Source organism: Callorhinus ursinus, unplaced genomic scaffold (genome assembly GCF_003265705.2).
Source record: "Callorhinus ursinus isolate GAN/ISIS: 27379988/994484 unplaced genomic scaffold, GSC_fseal_2.0 scaffold10, whole genome shotgun sequence".
Lineage (NCBI taxonomy): Eukaryota > Metazoa > Chordata > Mammalia > Carnivora > Otariidae > Callorhinus > Callorhinus ursinus.
The window spans coordinates 49,525,231-49,542,130 of record NW_027397072.1 but is presented as its reverse complement, the minus strand read 5'-3'; the positions used below and the strand labels follow the sequence as shown (position 1 = coordinate 49,542,130).

General features: G+C 49.5%; 3 protein-coding genes across 3 annotated transcripts; 1 reads left to right on the top strand and 2 right to left on the bottom strand.

The window, feature by feature from the left end:
• Positions 1-1,646: 1,646 nt before the first annotated feature.
• LOC112820676 (retinol dehydrogenase 12-like) lies at positions 1,647-7,127 on the bottom strand. Its single transcript, XM_025867644.2, has 6 exons — positions 6,953-7,127; positions 6,579-6,818; positions 6,238-6,327; positions 3,486-3,674; positions 2,880-2,986; positions 1,647-2,765 (listed from the first exon to the last, which is right to left on the bottom strand). Exons 1-6 carry the CDS (start codon positions 7,125-7,127, stop codon positions 2,577-2,579), a joined length of 990 nt encoding a protein of 329 aa, XP_025723429.1. The 3' UTR covers positions 1,647-2,576.
• Positions 7,128-7,772: 645 nt separating this feature from the next.
• Positions 7,773-13,021, bottom strand: CUNH2orf81 (chromosome unknown C2orf81 homolog). The gene is made up of 4 exons (XM_025867641.2): positions 12,911-13,021; positions 9,697-9,927; positions 9,382-9,603; positions 7,773-9,213 (listed from the first exon to the last, which is right to left on the bottom strand). Exons 1-4 carry the CDS (start codon positions 12,926-12,928, stop codon positions 7,837-7,839), a joined length of 1,848 nt encoding a protein of 615 aa, XP_025723426.1. The 5' UTR covers positions 12,929-13,021; the 3' UTR covers positions 7,773-7,836.
• Positions 13,022-13,094: 73 nt separating this feature from the next.
• On the top strand, positions 13,095-16,837 carry WDR54 (WD repeat domain 54). The gene is made up of 10 exons (XM_025868366.2): positions 13,095-13,193; positions 13,518-13,797; positions 13,956-14,018; positions 14,388-14,454; positions 14,547-14,600; positions 14,929-15,056; positions 15,948-16,048; positions 16,123-16,285; positions 16,480-16,554; positions 16,636-16,837. Exons 2-10 carry the CDS (start codon positions 13,576-13,578, stop codon positions 16,765-16,767), a joined length of 1,005 nt encoding a protein of 334 aa, XP_025724151.1. The 5' UTR covers positions 13,095-13,193; positions 13,518-13,575; the 3' UTR covers positions 16,768-16,837.
• Positions 16,838-16,900: the final 63 nt, after the last annotated feature.

Genomic DNA, 16,900 nt, shown 5'->3' with positions numbered 1-16,900 from the left:
TAAGGTAATCACAGGAGTGAAACTCCATCATATTCATGAGTTCTTGCTCACACTCGAGGGGAGGAGATTGTACAGAATGTGCACACAGAGAGTAGGAATCTTGGGGACTGTCTTAGTAAAATTCTGTGTACCTTAAATCCTCATGACAGGAACTCAAAAGGACATACTTCAGGTAAAAGGAAAATAATCCCAGGTGGAAGATCTGAGACACAAGAAAGAAGAGCAGGCAAAGAAAATATTAAACATATGGTAAATCTACAGAAATATGAACTATTTAAAATAATAATATATTTGATTTGTGCAATTAACAAAATAACAATATCATCAAAATATCAGGTTACAAAAGCATGTAAATTCAAAGGGAATAATTAATGTTAAAGAATTCTAACGTCTGGGGCACCTGGGTGGCTCAGTCCGTTGAGCATCTGCCTTCGGCTCAGGTCATGATCCCAGGGTCCTGGGATCGAGCCCCGCATCGGGCCCCCTGCTCAGCGGGGAGCCTGCTACTCCCTCTCCCACTCCCCCTGCTTGTGTTCCCTCTCTCGCTATGTCTCTCTCTCTGTCGAATAAATAAATAAAATCTTAAAAAAAATAAGAATTCTAACGTCTATGTATTGTTTGAAAGAAGTAGAAAAATACTGACTAAAGAGACAACGTGTTAAGTCTGGAGCACCTTGTTGGCTCAGTCAGTTAAGTGGCTCTTGGTTTCAGCTCAGGTCATGGTCTCAGGGTTGTGAGATGGAGCCTTGAGCCTCAAGCTTCTCCTGGGCTCTGCACTCAGCGTGGAGTTGAGGAGTCGGCTTGAGATTCTGCCTCTGCCCCCCCCCTTGCTGCAAGCTCTCTAAAATAAATAAAATCTTTTTTAAAAAAGACTGTTAAGTCAAATATGCAGGTTGAATTTTTTGATTAATCACTAAAGAACAGATTATATACTTTCAAAACAAGAGAGAGAGTTTAAAAATGGAAAAATTTTCCAGTACTCTCTGAGGCTCCCAACCAGCCTTCTTTCCCTCCCTCTCTCAGGGTCAGACTTGGATCCCAGTCTGGTGGTCCTCTCAGCTTCTCCCAGCTTCCTTCCCATTTTCTCTCACAGCCATTTCCCCTAAAGAGTTTCTTGTACATTCAATCCCAACTTGGCATCTGCTTCTCAGATGATGCTCCTGGACTAACACAAATCCCCAATTCATTTTATGAAATGAATAGATCCATAGCAGTGAAACAAGTCAATGGTAATATGGGTAAAGAAAAGTACAGGCCAGGGGTGCCTGGCTGGTTCAGTTGGAAGAGCGTGTGACTCTTCATCTTGGGGTCATGAGTTAGAGCCCTGCATGGAGTGTAGAGATGGCTTAAATAAAACTTAAAAAAAAGTACAGGCCAGTCTCATTTATGAACATGGTACGAAGTGCTAAACAAAAGCCTGAGTATGCTCAATTTAGCAATGTCTACACAACACAGTGACTGGAAATGCAAGGTTGTTTATTGGGTTTACTTCAGAAATGCAAGCTCGGTTTAATACTAGAACATCTATAAATGTCTTCTAGAAAAAGAAATAAAAGAATAGTGGAAAGGGAAGAAGTAAAACTTATTTTTCTTAGGCAGTGTGATGTTCTACGTAGAAAAACCAAAGCACCTACAGATAATTCATTAAAATTAGACAATTTATTATAGTTGTTCAATAGACAATCAACACAAAGGTTAAGGCACCATTTACAATAGCATCAAAATGAAGTTACCTGAATTAAATATAATAAATCCGGTGTAAGATCTCTGCAGATAAAATTATTTAAAATTTTGTAAAGATATTAAAAAGAGTTAAGTAGGTAGGAGTATACCTTGTTCAAGGTTAGGAAAATTCAATATCGTAAAAATACCAATCCTCCCAAGTAGCTGTAATGGAATCACGGAAGGATTCGTGTGTGTGTGTGTGTGTGTGTGTGTGTGTGTGTGAAATTTGAAGAGCTGATCCCAAAATGTATATAGATGAACAAAGACCCTGGAGAAAAGCAATGGGCTCCCAGCACCAGAATTCACTGATCTTGTTGCTTGGCTTGTTGCTTGTGATCTTGGTTTGGTTTGATGGAAAGGTGGAATGATCATCTGCAGGCTCAGGTACAGTACCAGTTGGGAGACAACACTCTGTAAAGTACGAGTATTGTCCTACAGGGTGTGTTATATGCTTTAATCAAGAGGGCACTGTGTGGTACTGTCTTCCCCCCAAACCAGGAAGCATACGTGTAGAAACCAAGAGGTACAGGTGGAAGTTTCCCTTCTTACCAGTACCCCTAATTCCCACTGGAAGGAGTTTTACTCCCTGTCACCACAAAGCGGGACTCTGTAGGTTTGGAGATCCTAGTTGCCAAGGGATGAATACTTCCATCAGAGAACTGGCAGGAAAGTAGAAGGTGAAACTATCCTCTGGCTAATCTGAGCTTTCATGCCCCAAGCCAACAGGAAGAGGAAGTGATCATTATATCAGACAAGACGATTGATGCTTGGAACCAATAAACAAAAAGCATGATCAGAGTAAGGGCTGGGAGTCAGTGAGGATGGCAAGTTAGGGCAGGGGTCACAGAGGATCAGTCCACCTTATCTAGGTTTGTTAGCTGGACAGAAGCATTCCAGAGCCTTTGGGCCACTTGAGGATCCTGAGCAACTTTAGTGGGAAGAGTTATCATACAGGAACTGCTAAAATATTTTCCAGAAACACCATCCAGCTCCTTTGCCAAGCTCAGGTAGAGGACTGGGATTGCACCTTGTTTGGCATCCTGTAGAGGGGAGGAGAGGAAGTCATGCCAAGCTGACTTTGCTTTGCTGGGGACACACAGAAGCACAGCCCTGCCACACCCTCTTCAGGCTGAGCCAGCTCCCCCTCTACTCACCTTACAGAAGAAGCTGAAGAGCCAGAACAAGAGGCGGTATGGCCAAGAGAAATGCTTCATGATCTCCGTGTATACTACACCTGGGTCCACAGAGTTCACAGTCACACCTGAGAGGACGGGACACGGGTAAAGTGCAAAGTGGAATGAGAGGGGAATATTGGGAAGAAAGGCGTAAGTGTGGTTCTCCAATGATGGGAGGATCCTATGAGGTCTGTTGGGCAGAAGGAACCAGAGACTTGGGGGTGGTGCCAGGCAAGTCAGTCGTCCGGAACTCAGACAAATGGTGGTATTTAAGCCAGTGAGGAAATGGAAGTATTTGAAAGTGCTGGGTGAACTTTAGGAGGAACGCAGTGGATGGTGCTGGTTTTGGAGAATCCTGAGAGGAGAGGGGTGTTGTGAGTGACAGGAAAGTTGGAAAGACTGAAAAGGAGATGTGAAGACAGGGTTGAGGGAACCATAGCTGCACAGATGATACATGGAGGAGATTAACAGCTGCCCTTGGGGGGCACGGGGAGCAGTTTATGGCCAGGACATGTTGGGATGAGATGTGAAGTATTGGGAGGTGGTGCTGGAGATGGAGCAGTAGGGGGTGTCAGAGACAATTACCTGTCCTTTGAAGTCTCCGGGCAAGCTCCCCAGTGAAGGAGGTCAAGAGCAGTTTGCTGCAGTCGTAGTTCTGGTTAAAGGTCAAAGGCTTACCAGCCCCTGTCAGATGTTTCTCATCAATATACCCATGTGCATGTCGAAAGGAAGACACATTCACTACCCGGGCTGACCCTGCCCGTTGTAGGGCCCCTGGGTGGAAAGAGGACCACACTCCTTCTATCCAAGTTCTGGAGTGAATTCCCATGCCCACTCCCCAACCTGCCTCTCCAGGAAACTCCAAAAGAGCAGAGACCATCCAAGGGCTTTCAGGATAGGGTCAGTGGGCACCCCCCAGCTTAATGTGAATGGAGCCTTCATCTTCATTAGCTAATTTCCTAACATTTTTCCTCCTCTTTTATTGTAGTGTTTGGATTTTTGTCTTGCTTTTCTCCCACTTGTCAGCTGGAGCTACTTTACCCTGTTTGTATTTTACCTCACTGGTAGCTAAGAGAGAAAAGCAGAGGTTGGAGACAATGTGAAAGCTGTCTTTCATGTATTCATCACACAGATGTTCATTAGGTGTCTGGATTATGGCAGACACCGAGACAGATGCTAAGGACATAAGGGTGCTAGGTTGAGGGGGGAAAGAAAGGTATGTAGAGATACTTGGGAAAGTGGTTTGTTTTGTTTTGTTTTGTTTTGTTTTGTTTTGTTTTGTTTTTAGACCCCAGCTATCGGGATGCCTGGGTGGCTCAGTCGGTTAAGCGTCTGCCTTCAGCTCAGGTCATGATCCCAGGGTCCTGGCGGGGAGCCTGCTTCTCCCTCTGCCTGCAGCTCCCCCTGCTTGTGCATTCTCTCTCTTTCTCTCTCTGACAAATAAATAAAATCTTTTAAAACCCAACTATCTTCCAAAGTAACAAAAATGAAATTACAATCAATAGTACAAGTTAAATCTTTAAAAAAAAATATGCTACTGTCTATCTGAAGTCTGGATTATATAAAATATGAAAAATAGTAGTTGTCACATATGAATTTACAGTGTTAAAAATGCCAAAAGTCTTTTGAACCATACATTTAAATTACGAATCACAAATAAAAATTTGAGCAGGTGGTATTCAGCCAAAATTTGCTGGAGAGAAAATTATTCTTAAAGAGAACAGACCCCAGACTTGCAGGCATAGTGATATAAAGGCCAAAGGGGCTCACAGCCTAGTTGGAGACTGATGCTCATGGAACAGTGTCGATGTGGGAACAGGGATGTGTACAAGGGCTGAGGGAGCCCTGTAAATGGGGCACTGCTGGGGGAGGCAAAGGGCAGGACCCACAGCACAGGCAGTATCTGTGCTGAGTCTTGGCGGAGGAACTAAAGTTGGTCAGCTAAAAGAGTGGGAAAGGATATTCCACATAGAGGCAAGCACATGTGCAAAACACAGAGCCAGAGGGGGAAAAAGCAAGGTCCAAGAGCTACAGAGCAAAGCTACAGACTGTCTGCTGGAGAGGAGAGTGTGGATTCAGGAAGGGCAGGAGGTGAGGCTCTCAGTCTGCAGGGGTCTGTGCATGGATAAAAGGGGCTCAGAGTTTCTCCTCTAAAGGAGAGAGTACCTTCCAAGGATCTTAAGCAAGTGATATGGTGAAAAGTGATTTCTACAAGTGGCAGGAAGAAGAATAGATTAGAGAAGGGGAGGAGATGGGGCGCCTGGGTGGCTCAGTTGGTTAAGCGTCTGCCTTCCGCTCAGGTCATGATCCCAGGGTCCTGGAATGGAGCCCGGCATGAGGCTCCTTGCTCAGGGGGGAACCTGCCTCTCATTCTGTTTGCCACTCCCCCTGCTCCTGCTCTCTCTCTGATAAATAAATAAAATCTTTTTTAAAAAAGAGAGAAAGAGAAGGGAAGGAGAGAAGACAGTTTAAGAAAATACAACTAAACAAGGTGCAGACAGGGTGTGAAAATTTGTCAAAAGGGGGAAAAAAGTTACTACTTGAGAACTCATACATAGAGTTTTGCCTTGCTCTTTGTTCCCTTTCCAGTTGGGGCTAATTTAATCAGCCACTAAAGAGCCCATGAGATCCTGGCAATATGAATTGCCTCCCAAGAAAGGCATGGGTAGCTGATTTTCAAGGAGAGGAGGAGACTTTTTTAAATGTAATCCCTTTTGTACACTTTCAATTTTGTGTTTTGGACACATATTACCTAACCCAAACAATTGATTTTATTTTAAAGAGGCTATTACACAGTCCAGGAGAAAATGTTAGGGAGAAGGCACCTGCCCCTCACTCTGCCCCAGCCTCCCAAGGAAGAACCCAAACTTCCTTAATCAGAAAGTATTAAAAAATCAGAAAGCCAAAGGACTTGGGCCCAAGACAGAGATGAGTTCTGTCTAGACTCCTGGTGGATCTTGAGCTATTTGAGAGCAGGAAGTAGGTCTTCTTGGTGTCTATGTTCCTAGTGGTCTAGTGCTCCCCTAAGAAGCTTTTGTTGAGATGACTGATTCTACTGGCCTAGCTAAAACTCAGAGCTGGGGGAAGGAGAGGTGGGATCTTAAATCCCCTTGCTGGTTGTATTTGGGGCTGACTGATTTCATTACCAGCCTCCGACTCCTGACTTGTGTCAGGTGGGTCCCCTGCTGTGTGTGGGGAAAAGGCATACAGGGTCATCACTCAGTGAGCAGCTGGGGCCAAGGGAAAGGAAGTGGCCATGGAGACAGTAAGCCAGGAAAATGCCAGGGTAATGGAGAAGCAAGGGTGGCACAGAAGGGAGGCACCCATTCTTCCTTACCTTGGAGTAGATTTGTAAGCAAGAAGGGCCCAACATAGTTGGTGGCAAAGGTGAGATCAAGGCCCTCTGGGGTAAGTGTCTTGGGGAACCCTGGGAGATGAGAACACAGGTAGTGGGTAATGGAAGGATACACGATCTGGGAGAAAGATTGGCGTTCAGTAGATACGGCACAGGAACATGTATGTGCACGGATGGGGCCAAAAACTTAAGGGAGGTTGTTTAGGGTCGTGTATGAATTCAAGTTTTTCAGCAGGATGCACAGGTTAGGTTTGGTGGATGCCTGTTTTAGGGTCCCTGAACTGGAAAGGAGCCTCCTGAGATGTGTCCGGGGGAAAACATACCGCAGATTCCAGCATTGTTAACCAGCAGATGTATCTCAGGAGCCTCCTGCAGAAGCCACTGAGCAAATCTCCGGGTGGAGGCCATAGAGCTCAAGTCCACCTGGCCAAGCAGGAGGCAGTTGCCCTTTGAGGCTACTTGGATCTCAGCCAGGGCTTGCTGTCCACGCTTCTGGTTACGGCAGGCAAGGATTACACGGGCCCCGCGGTGGGCCAGCTCCTGGGATACAACCTTCCCGATGCCTATAGGAGGACAGCTTCAGAGTAGGCTAGCCTGGGGAATGAGGAGAGGTGCTGGTCCACACCCCCACCCTCCCCACTGGGACTGTGGGGGATTGAGGCACCTAGTGAGGTAGCAGGATGAGAAGAAAACTCACCACTGTTGGCTCCAGTCACCACTGCTGTCTTCCCCGTTAGGTCTGTGGAGCACTGCTGGAGATCCCAAAGATGAGACTCATGCCAGAGTCGCACACTTAGTCTAAGGAGGACAAGCATGAGCAGGACAGAGCCAGGGCTCCAGACCAGGGTGCTGAGTAGAGACCACTGCAACATAGCAAAGACTTGCTGGTTGGCCACGGGAAGAGCTGGGCTGCAGTACAGGTAAGCTGGGGAGGAGCTAGTCAAAGCTGAGTGGGGATTAGCAATCAGGCAGGTTTGGTGCCTAGGACACAAAATTTAAAGAGGCTACTCACTCTCAGATTTGTTCAAGCACCCGGCTTGGACTTGGGAGTGTGTTCCACCTTAAATTGCAAGCCTTGGGCACCTGATTGCCTCACTGCTATCTTTGGCCCAGAGTCAGTGCTTCTTTGAGCCATGTATAGACTTACGGTTTTCTCCAAGTGAAACTAAGCTGAACTGATGAATTCCAGGGATTGGAAAAGCAAAATATCAAATTCCTCCTGTCTTTAATCAATGTGTACTTAAGCAGAGCCGTCAGCTTACTCCCCTACTGCAAGGAGACTCTGAGTGATTCCAACTGAGGCAGACCCCTCTTGCAGCCCTTATGTCTACTCCTCTGTGGAGAGGGGGATGGTTCTCCAGAATGTCTCTGCTGGGGAGCAACAGTGACCCTAGTGCAAGGTCACCCAAGGGTGGAAATGGGGTTATTCCCTGGAACCAGTGTTCTATATTCTAGGACTATAGGACAACTGCTCCTGAGTGAGTACCCTTGGAAGAAACTGACAGAGACATCTGGTCAACGCTTAAAGCAACTCAGGTGTTTATTCTGGCAAGCAGAAAGAAGGAACCGACTGCCTGAGCTTCAGGGCCCAGAAGAGGGCAGGTGCTTGGGGAGGAGTGACCACACTTCGGGGGTTGGGTTCTTCATTAGTTGTCTCACAGACACCTGAGGCTTTGGGGCACCCGTTTGGATGGGATGCTGCTCAATGGGAAGAGAGGTGCCACTTTCTTTGTCCCCCTGCTGGGATACTGCAGCCCTGAGCAGCACTTGGGTGGTTGGGTTCCACATGCTCACACCAGGAGCCAGCTTCATTGTGTCAGGCAGCAACATGGGCTTCCACATCACCTGGGATGTGGCCTCAAGGACTCGGGGTGCCATATGTGGCCACCTGTGAGGATCCTGACGCTTCCAGTAGCTGGGATCCAGGCCCTGTGGATTTACGCAGCTGCGGCCAGCCCACATCTTGCCCAGCAACTCTGCCTTGCCCTCCCAGCCACTGGGCCACTTGGCACCAGGCCACAGTTTGGGGCTGGGGCTCCGGGCCAGATCAGGGAAGGCCAGATTCGTGGCAAGAAAGCCAAGCCCAGGTTTGGGAAAGGGAAGCTTTGACCCAAAGCCTGGCGATGGCAGGCCTAAGCTTAAAGTGGGGGATTGGAGGCCAGGGCCCGGGCCCAAGTCAGGGAAAGGAGCGCTAGGCGGCAGAGAGAAGAAAACTGTTGGGGAGACGCGGACACTGGGTGTGGGTGCTAGCAGTCTGGTGGGAGCCTCGGGAACCTCGGTCTTCGCAACCCTCGGGTGCCCCTGGTAGGCTTTCAGGGGGCGTGCCTCCGAGTCAGGAACCAGAACCTCGGCCAGCGGGCGCACCCAGTGGCACGGCAGGCGCGTGGGGTCCAGACGCGCCCCGGCCTTGCGGCCCACCCTGTAGGGAAGCCGGCTCCACAGCGCGTCCGCGAACCTGGGCTGCTGTGGCTCTAACGAGGTGGAGGGGCCGAGCACGGTGGGGACGCCAGCGGAGAGGCCCGCTTCCGACACGCCTGAGTCGATGAGGGGCACATCCTCCTTCTTGAGCTCCAGCCAGTCCCCAGCGACGTGCGGCTGGGATGTGCAGTAATAGAGGTCCTCCAGCAAGAACTGGGAGCCGTGGGGCTGTGCCCTCTGGGTCAAGGCCTGGGTGCTGGCTACCTCCAGAGAAGGATGGGGACTGCCATCAGGAGCCATCTCCACCGATGATTGGCGACTCACGTTCAAGGACCCCACTGTGGCCTGGTGGTCTCTGGCCTGGACGTCCACGTCCTCTAAAGGACCCCCGGACCCTGTCTCCTGAAACAGTTCTGGGGTAGGTGGGGGGCCTGAAGAGACTTGCAGTTCTGGAGAATGCTCCCAAGATTCCATCTGCTCCTGAGAGGGTCTCACCATCCACCGTCTTCCTAAAGAGATCTGGTCCATGCTCCCTTGGTCCTAGGGAAATGCATTGGGGGTAGGGGTGGAGGGTGGGTAGTGAGACTCAGGAAAGAGGAGAGAGGAACTAAGGGTAGAGGAGTCCAGGGAGGTCCTGAGGAGAAGGAAGACTCGGTGGGGCTCAGGGTAGGGGGGTGGGGGTCGAAGGGAGTTGGGGGCTGGGCTTACCTCGCCTTGGAAGGTCTCCTCCGGCCCCATCGAGGCAGGCGCATGCAGCACGGGCACTGATCCCTGAGCCCAGGCATCCGTCATGCATGCCAAGGGTTCCTCATCCTCGCCCCACGTGGGGTCCTCGGCCACCGCAGATTCTCCCTCGTCCCTGGCCAGGAAGCGCCACTCGGTGATCTGCAGCATGGCCTCCCGGGCCTGGCTAATGGTGAACGGAATGCACTACGGAGGTGAGAAAGGGTCTCAGCCCAGGGGGTGCCGGAGGGATGGGTGGGTGGGTGGAGATGAGTCTGGAGAACCCGGATCCAGGCCCACCTGCTGAGTCAAGTAGACTTTGAAGGCAGAGTCCATGACTCGAGCCAGCAGATCAGCCAGGATGTCCCCCACAACATCCTCTCCCTCCTCTAGAGCCATGAGCGCCATCCATTCAGCCTCCGTGAGCCGCCCAGGCACGATGTCCACCTGTGGCACCTGCACCGTAGGAGGCCGCACCTTTTCCGCCTTGGATCTGGTCACCCCGCGGTCCCGAATCTGTCTCTCCTGCCTCTGGGAGGAAAAAACAGGGCAATCAGGCCAGGAAACAGAGAAGTGGACTGGAGAAGCAGCTACAGACTAGGAAGAAGCTTTCTCAAGCTGTCCAGTAGGAAGGAAAAGCCTTCTGAAAGGAACAATTTACTAAGAGCCTACTACATGTCAAATTTATTTTAGATGTTTGACCTAGCTAATTTATTTTTTTAAGATTTATTTATCTGAGGGGGGAGGGGCAGAGGGAGAGACTCTTTCAAGCCAACTCCCTGCTGAGTGGGGAGCTGGACATGGGGCTCGATCTCTGGACCCTGAGATTATGACCTGAGCTCAAACCAAGAGTAGGAGGCCTAACTGACTGAGCCACCCAGGCGCCCCTGACCTAGCTAATTTAATTTTCACTTTTAAAAATTTTTTTAAAGATTTTATTTATTTATTTGATAGAGAGAGCAAGAGAGCACAAGCAGGGGGAGCGGTAGAGGGAGAGGGAGAAGCAGGCTCCCCGCCAAGCAGGGAGCTCAATGCGGGGCTCATGACCTGAGCCAAAGGCAGACACTTAACCATCTGAGCCACCTAGGCACCCTGTTAATTTAATTTTCATAACATCTCACTGAGCGCATTTTACAAAGAAACTGAAAGGACACAAGTTAACCATCGCTTGCTTGAGATTACAGAGTACACCCTGGCTGTGTATAGCTCTACTCCACAGTCCCTGCTATTGGCACTAGTTCAACAGGTTCAAAGTTCTTGAAAGTTCAGAAAAATTAAGGATGAGTCAATAAATGGCTAGTGCTCTTTAGAGTCTCCTCCTCTCCCCCAAATCAACTTAGATCCTTATTTTACAATATACATCTAAATAAATTCCAGATGTATTAAAGGATATACACACACAAATGAAACAAAAACATAAGCAAAAAACAAAATGTAGGAAAAAAATAGGTTAAATAGTCATATCATCTCTGGGTGAGAAAAAACTGCCTAAGCATAAAAATTATGTAAGAAATAATAAACAGCTAGAGAGGTGTATACATAAAGGCAAAATTTTCCTATACTTATTTTTTAAGACATTCCCAATTACAAGCTGACAGTAGTTACCATTTACTGGCACTTAAGTGTATCAGTTACAAACACTGACTCAAGTTCCACATTTTTAGACTACATACTATTTTTATCTTCATTTTACAGAATTTGTCCAGATCACACAGCAAGGAAGTAGCGGAGTCATAATTCATATGCAGGTATGCCTGACTCTAGAGCCTGACTTTATCCTGCTTTCCAAAATTAAAAAAAAAATTGCAACAAATATAAAAAAGGATAAATATCCCCAAGTATATTAAAAACTCACGTAAAAAATAAAATCATAAGACCCCAAGGATAATAAGCAAAGAACATTAACATTTCATAAAAATGGAACCATAAATGACTAATAAACATTTGAAAAGATGTCCAACCTTTAAAAATATCAATTCCAGTTTTATGAACACATCCAAAAGCATATCCTGAAATGAAAATAAAAATATATCCTCCAACATATTCCCTGTGCTGTCATTTATAATAGCAGAATATTAAAAACCTATGTCTAACAAAAAGAATATACGGCTAATTGTGTGCCCTCTATACTAAGGAATATTATGCAATGATTAAAGATAATTTTAGGAAGAATTTGCAATAGGATAGGTAATGATAAATGAAAGAAACAGGATACAAAATTACATACCAAGTATCATCTCAGATGTATATAAATCAGTATATGTTAAAGAAAAGGGAAACACCAAAATTGTAACAGTGGATACGTTTCTTTCTTGTGCTCTTCTCTATTTTATAAGTTCTCTACAGTGAGTCTGTGTCCTTCTATAATCAAGAAAAATCCACATAAAAAGAAAAAGGCTAGTTCCATAAATTCATTTTAGGGACATAGGAAACTTACAGGGAGATTCTTGGGAGCCTCCTCCCTTTCCTACAAGTCTCCCTGAACTTGGTTCCTTCCAAAATTTACCTCTAAAGGTAATCTTCTCAAATCTTCACCTCCTCACCCCCACCCAACCTTATTGCTTCCTACCAGATGTCCCCTCAAATTCATTCTCCCCCATATCTGGTGTTTCCTAAATTTTACACTGAACTCAAAATCCCTTAAGCCTCATTTCCCTTCTCTGCTAATGAAAACAGCCCTGGTGGCAAGCCCAGGGAGTAGCCCACAGCCCAGTCCAGGCTTGGCCAGAGCAGGGCAGATAGGGCTGGGAGAGGAGAGCCAGTTCCTTAGACTTACCCTCCCAGCCTCTCATGTGCCACCTCTGATAGTGACTGTACCTAGACGTGGCCTGACCAGAGAGGCCAGAGACATTATTGCACGAAGTCTCCTCAAATCTGTTTTATTTAAAAACTTCTTGGCTTTTGGGGCACCTGGGTGGCTCAGTAGGTTAAGCCTCCGCACTTGATTTCAGCTCAGGCCCGGGTGTGGAGCTCCCAGTCAGCGGGGAGTCCGCTTGAAAGTTTCTCCTTTCCTCTCCCTCTGCCCCTCCCCAACTCCCCCTCTCACGCGGGCTCTCTAAAATAAAAAGAAATCTTAAAAAAAAAAAAAATTCTTGGCTTTTAAACAATTTGAGTTTCAAGTGCAGCCTCAGAGTTGTTTAATCCATTCCTTCCTCCTAAAATCCTTGAAAGGGAGTTTATTTAGCAACACCTCTCCCCAGTGCCTGACCAATTCTGGTTTATCCATTTGAATGGGTGCCTCAGTGTAAGAGACTTATTACATGCATAGCTGCTTCCAAAGTCAGTTCCTGTTCTTGGGCTCTGCACCATACATTTGACTTTTTCCCTCAAGTTCCGAGTGTGACAAAGCGTGTTAGTGTGCGTGGTGCAGGTGTAGATTTTCTGCCCAAGACCGACCATGAACGCCCACATGCTGGGCGGGCGGCGGCCGGCGTGGGGCAGACCCACGGTTCCCCACACCGACCTTAAAGGCCGGTCCCGGCTCTGACCCACCCTTAGCGGAGCTGAAGCTCACCGAGCCTTCGTGAGCCATCGCCGCAGCTGTCGCTCCAAACCCGGGTCTTCCGCAGCTTCCCTGCCTTGCTGCAGCCGCCTCCGCCTAACCGTCACCCTAGCAACGGCGCCTTGCACCCGCGGCTGACCTAGCGTAGAGTGGCTCGCCCCGCCCACGGTTGCCCAGGCAACCGCGCCGCGCTCTGCACGTTTGGGTTGCTCGGCCCCGCCCAATGGCCGTGCGTACGTGCGTCGTCTCTATGGTGGCGGTGGATTTGCAGGGACCGAAGAATTCCCGGAGTCAGGCAAGCGACCCTGGGGCTGCGGGTGTGACTTCTGGCCGGGGGCTTCGGGGAGCCAGCTGAGAGAAGAAGGGTCTGGGGGCTACCCTGCTTCATCTGCCTTCGCTCGGGCGCTTGGGGCCACCGGGTCCTGTGCCATCACCGTTCCTCCTCTGGGATCCCCCCATCGCCCCATTGGATGGAGCCCTGGGGCTCCCCTTTCCCGTTCCCCAAGACATCCCCACGCCAGACTCCCCTATTGCCGTCCTCGGGTTCCCCATCACATCCTGACCTACTCCAATGGTTTCCTTCAGTGCCTCATGACAGCATCCCCCATTCCTCCCGCAGGAATCACCACTGTCGTCTGTTTCCGGAGCGCCTGTGATTCGGGCCTTTCTCCGCTAGGATGTTCCGCCGGGAGCGCTCTATTCCCCTTCGATGTTCGGCTGCAGCCCTGTGCAACAACCTCAGTGTGCTGCAGGTGCCCTCCCGCAACCTCACACATTTTGGGGTAGTCCATGGACCCAGCGCCCAGCTTCTCAGTGCTGCTCCTGAGGGTGCGCCCTTGGCCCAGCGCCAGCTCCACGCTAAGGAGGGAGCTGGAGTGAGCCCTCCACTTATCACCCAGGTGAGGCATAGAGTTGAGTGAGAGTGGTGTTGCTGAACCCAGTTCTCATCTCTGTCCTTCCTCTCCAAGCCTCAGGGAATAGATGATTTTTCACTCTTTTGAGTCCTCCTATCCTCCACTCTGACCACTTCTTCCTACCCTGGGCCACTTCCCTTTAGGTCCATTGGTGTGTCCTCCCCTTCCGAGTGTTGCTGGTACTCACCTCACATCGAGGAATACAGGTAAGGAGAGCTTCCTACCCTCCCCCACTATAGTCTTCTCAACTCTTCCCCCACTTGCCTCTAAACCCTTACAAACTTGTCACATGTTTAGCCCATTCTTCCTTATTTCTCATCTTCATTCCTTCCATCTTTTCCAATTCCCAAGTGCCATCTCCAATACCTGCCCCTTTACTAGCTGTATGACCTCAGGCAATTTAGTTAACTTCTCAGAGCTTCAGTGTCCTGAGAGGGGAATAAAAGTAGTGCCTGCCTCCCACAGTTGTTTTTGAGGATTAAATGGGCTAAGGCTAACATGAGTATGTGAAATACTCAGCATAGCTCAGCAAAGGTCAGCTGGATTGTGCCCCCATCCTCGCTCTTGTCTTCCAGATGTATGAGTCAGATGGCTCTGTCATGGTCTATTGGCACGCACTGGACTCTGGAGATGTGTCTCCAGGTACCTGCAGGACTGAGTGGGATGGGGGTAGGCAGTGTTTGGTGGGGCCGGAGGAGGTGCTATTTCTAATAGTTTTCCCCTTTCATATTCAGTACAGGCTGTGTTTGCCCGAGGAATTGCTTCCAGTGGCCACTTCATCTGTGTGGGTGAGGGGGCCAAAGGCAGGGCATTGGGGGTGCTGGGGTATAGGGGTGTGGGCTTTGGCCAGGAGGATGCTGAAGGTTTGAGGGAATCTTTGAGGGTTAGAGGGAAGGGTGGGAGTGAAGGGGGCTCTTAGAGAGACTCCAGAAAGCCACGGAGGGCTTCAGAAGGGCAGGATAAGACAGAATAACGGTAGTCAGTGGAAGAGTAGAGCTGTTGGAGCAGTGACTGGTGGTTTTGTTACAAAGGTTTCTGGGATGGAGGGAGTGCTATGTGTGGTGGTTGGAGACTCGGGAGGATCAGGAAACCATCAGTGGGGCACTGGTTCCGCAGGAACATGGTCGGGCCGGGTACTGGTGTTTGACATCCCAGCCAAGGGTCCCAACATTGTACTGAGTGAAGAGCTGGCTGGGCACCAGACATCAGTCACAGACATTGCGACCGAGGCTGCCCAGGGACAGGTGAGTGGATTCCCCCTACCAATTCCAGTGAGCCTGGGAGCCTTCCCACTTTGGTAGGCAGCAGACCTGGGTTTAAGTCTTGACTCCACTGCTAAGCGGTTGGATCACTTTGGGGACATTGCTGCTCTTTCCCAGGTTTTAGCAACCTCAAGTCCAGTGATGAAGACTGATTTTCCATTTACATGGCATTTAATAGTTCACAAACACTTTTCAATACTGGTGTGAATTGAGGAGTTGGGACAGATGGTGTCTAAGATGCTTTCCAACTCTAACATGTACAGCCTCCTTTTCTGGACTTGGGCAAGTCCCACCTATTCAGGCCCACCTCCAGTGCTACTACTGTCTTCGGGAAGCCATCCCCTATTCCTGCTCCCACTCATCTCCCTTGGCTGAGCCCTGAATTGGTACTATCCTCAAAGACAACTCTTGTCTCCCTAATTGGATTACAAACCTCTTGAGAATGGGGTATGTACGTCCTAATTCATATCCTCTACTGCACCTGACCCAGGGCTGGGCCCAGGGGCTATGTTGGTTGCCTGGGGTTGGAGGTTTCAAGAGGCCTGGACTCTGGTCTTGACTGTGACTGGCTCATTGCAAGACCTCCAGATCATAACACTGTGGTCTCAGCTTCATCATCCATCCAGTAAGGACAAGTATATACCCTGCCCCTCACACATGGTTTGTCAGGTCAGAGGGAGTGACACTCTAAAGAATGCAAGGGAGGCACTTTATGCATCCTGAGGGAAACCCCGCATCCAGCTGGTGAGGGCTCCACATTTTGCCCTTTCCCTGGAGAGGCAAAGATGCAAATGCTGCCTCCCTTCCCCCCTGCCCTGTATACAGGACTCAGCAGTGGAGGAAGGGAAGGACTGATCCCACTTTTCTCCTCAGGACTGCATGGCTGACATGGTGACGGCAGATGACTCAGGCTTGCTGTGTGTCTGGCGGTCAGGGCCTGAATTCAAATTAATGACCCAAATTCCAGGATTTGGGTAGGTGAGGCAGAAGGGGGCTGATGCCTTCCTGAGGGGTCAGAGGAAAATAAAGTGGGTTATCACCCTTGCAGGGTCCCGTGCCCTTCCGTGCAGCTGTGGCATGGGACAGTAGCCGCAGGCTACGGGGATGGGCAAGTGCGTCTCTATGAGGCCAGTACGGGAACTCTGCACGTCCAGATCAGCGCCCACGCCCGGGCCATCTGTGCCCTGGACCTGGCTCCCGAGGTGGGCAAGGTCAGTCTCCTCCTCCATCCCTATATACCCGTGTTCCTGGTACTGGGGTGTTGAGAGGAACTCCATAGGCTTGTCTGCTACTCAGTGGAGCCCTCTCCCTGGGCACCTGGGCCAGGCACTCCAGCCTATACATGTCCCCTGTCAGCACGTGCCAATGCCCACTCATCCTACCACCTTTTTTCTTTTTTTAATAGCTTCTCTCTGCAGCTGAGGACACCTTTGTACACATCTGGAAGCTGAGCAGAAGCCCAAAGAGTGGCCACACTGAGGTGTGTGTTGTGGGAGGAGTGGAAAGGGGGGGGGGCCCAAGCCTGAGACAGCAGGCCCTGAGCAGTCCTCCTCTCCCCCAGGTGGAACACTGTCATGCTGAGTGTGTACCTGACACCCAGGTGTGTGGTGTCCGATTCTGTGACCCCTCCGGCAGCTCCTTTGCTGTGACTGGCTATGACCTTGCTGAGATCCTGAGATTCAGCAGCGTGTGAAAGAAGAGCAGCCCGCCTTTCTCCCTGTGGGATTTATAAAGTACCCCTGCACCCAGCCCTTGTCTGATTACTCAGTATCACAGGCATACTTCACGACTACCGGTCAACTAAGCTCCAGAGATGAGGGGATGGG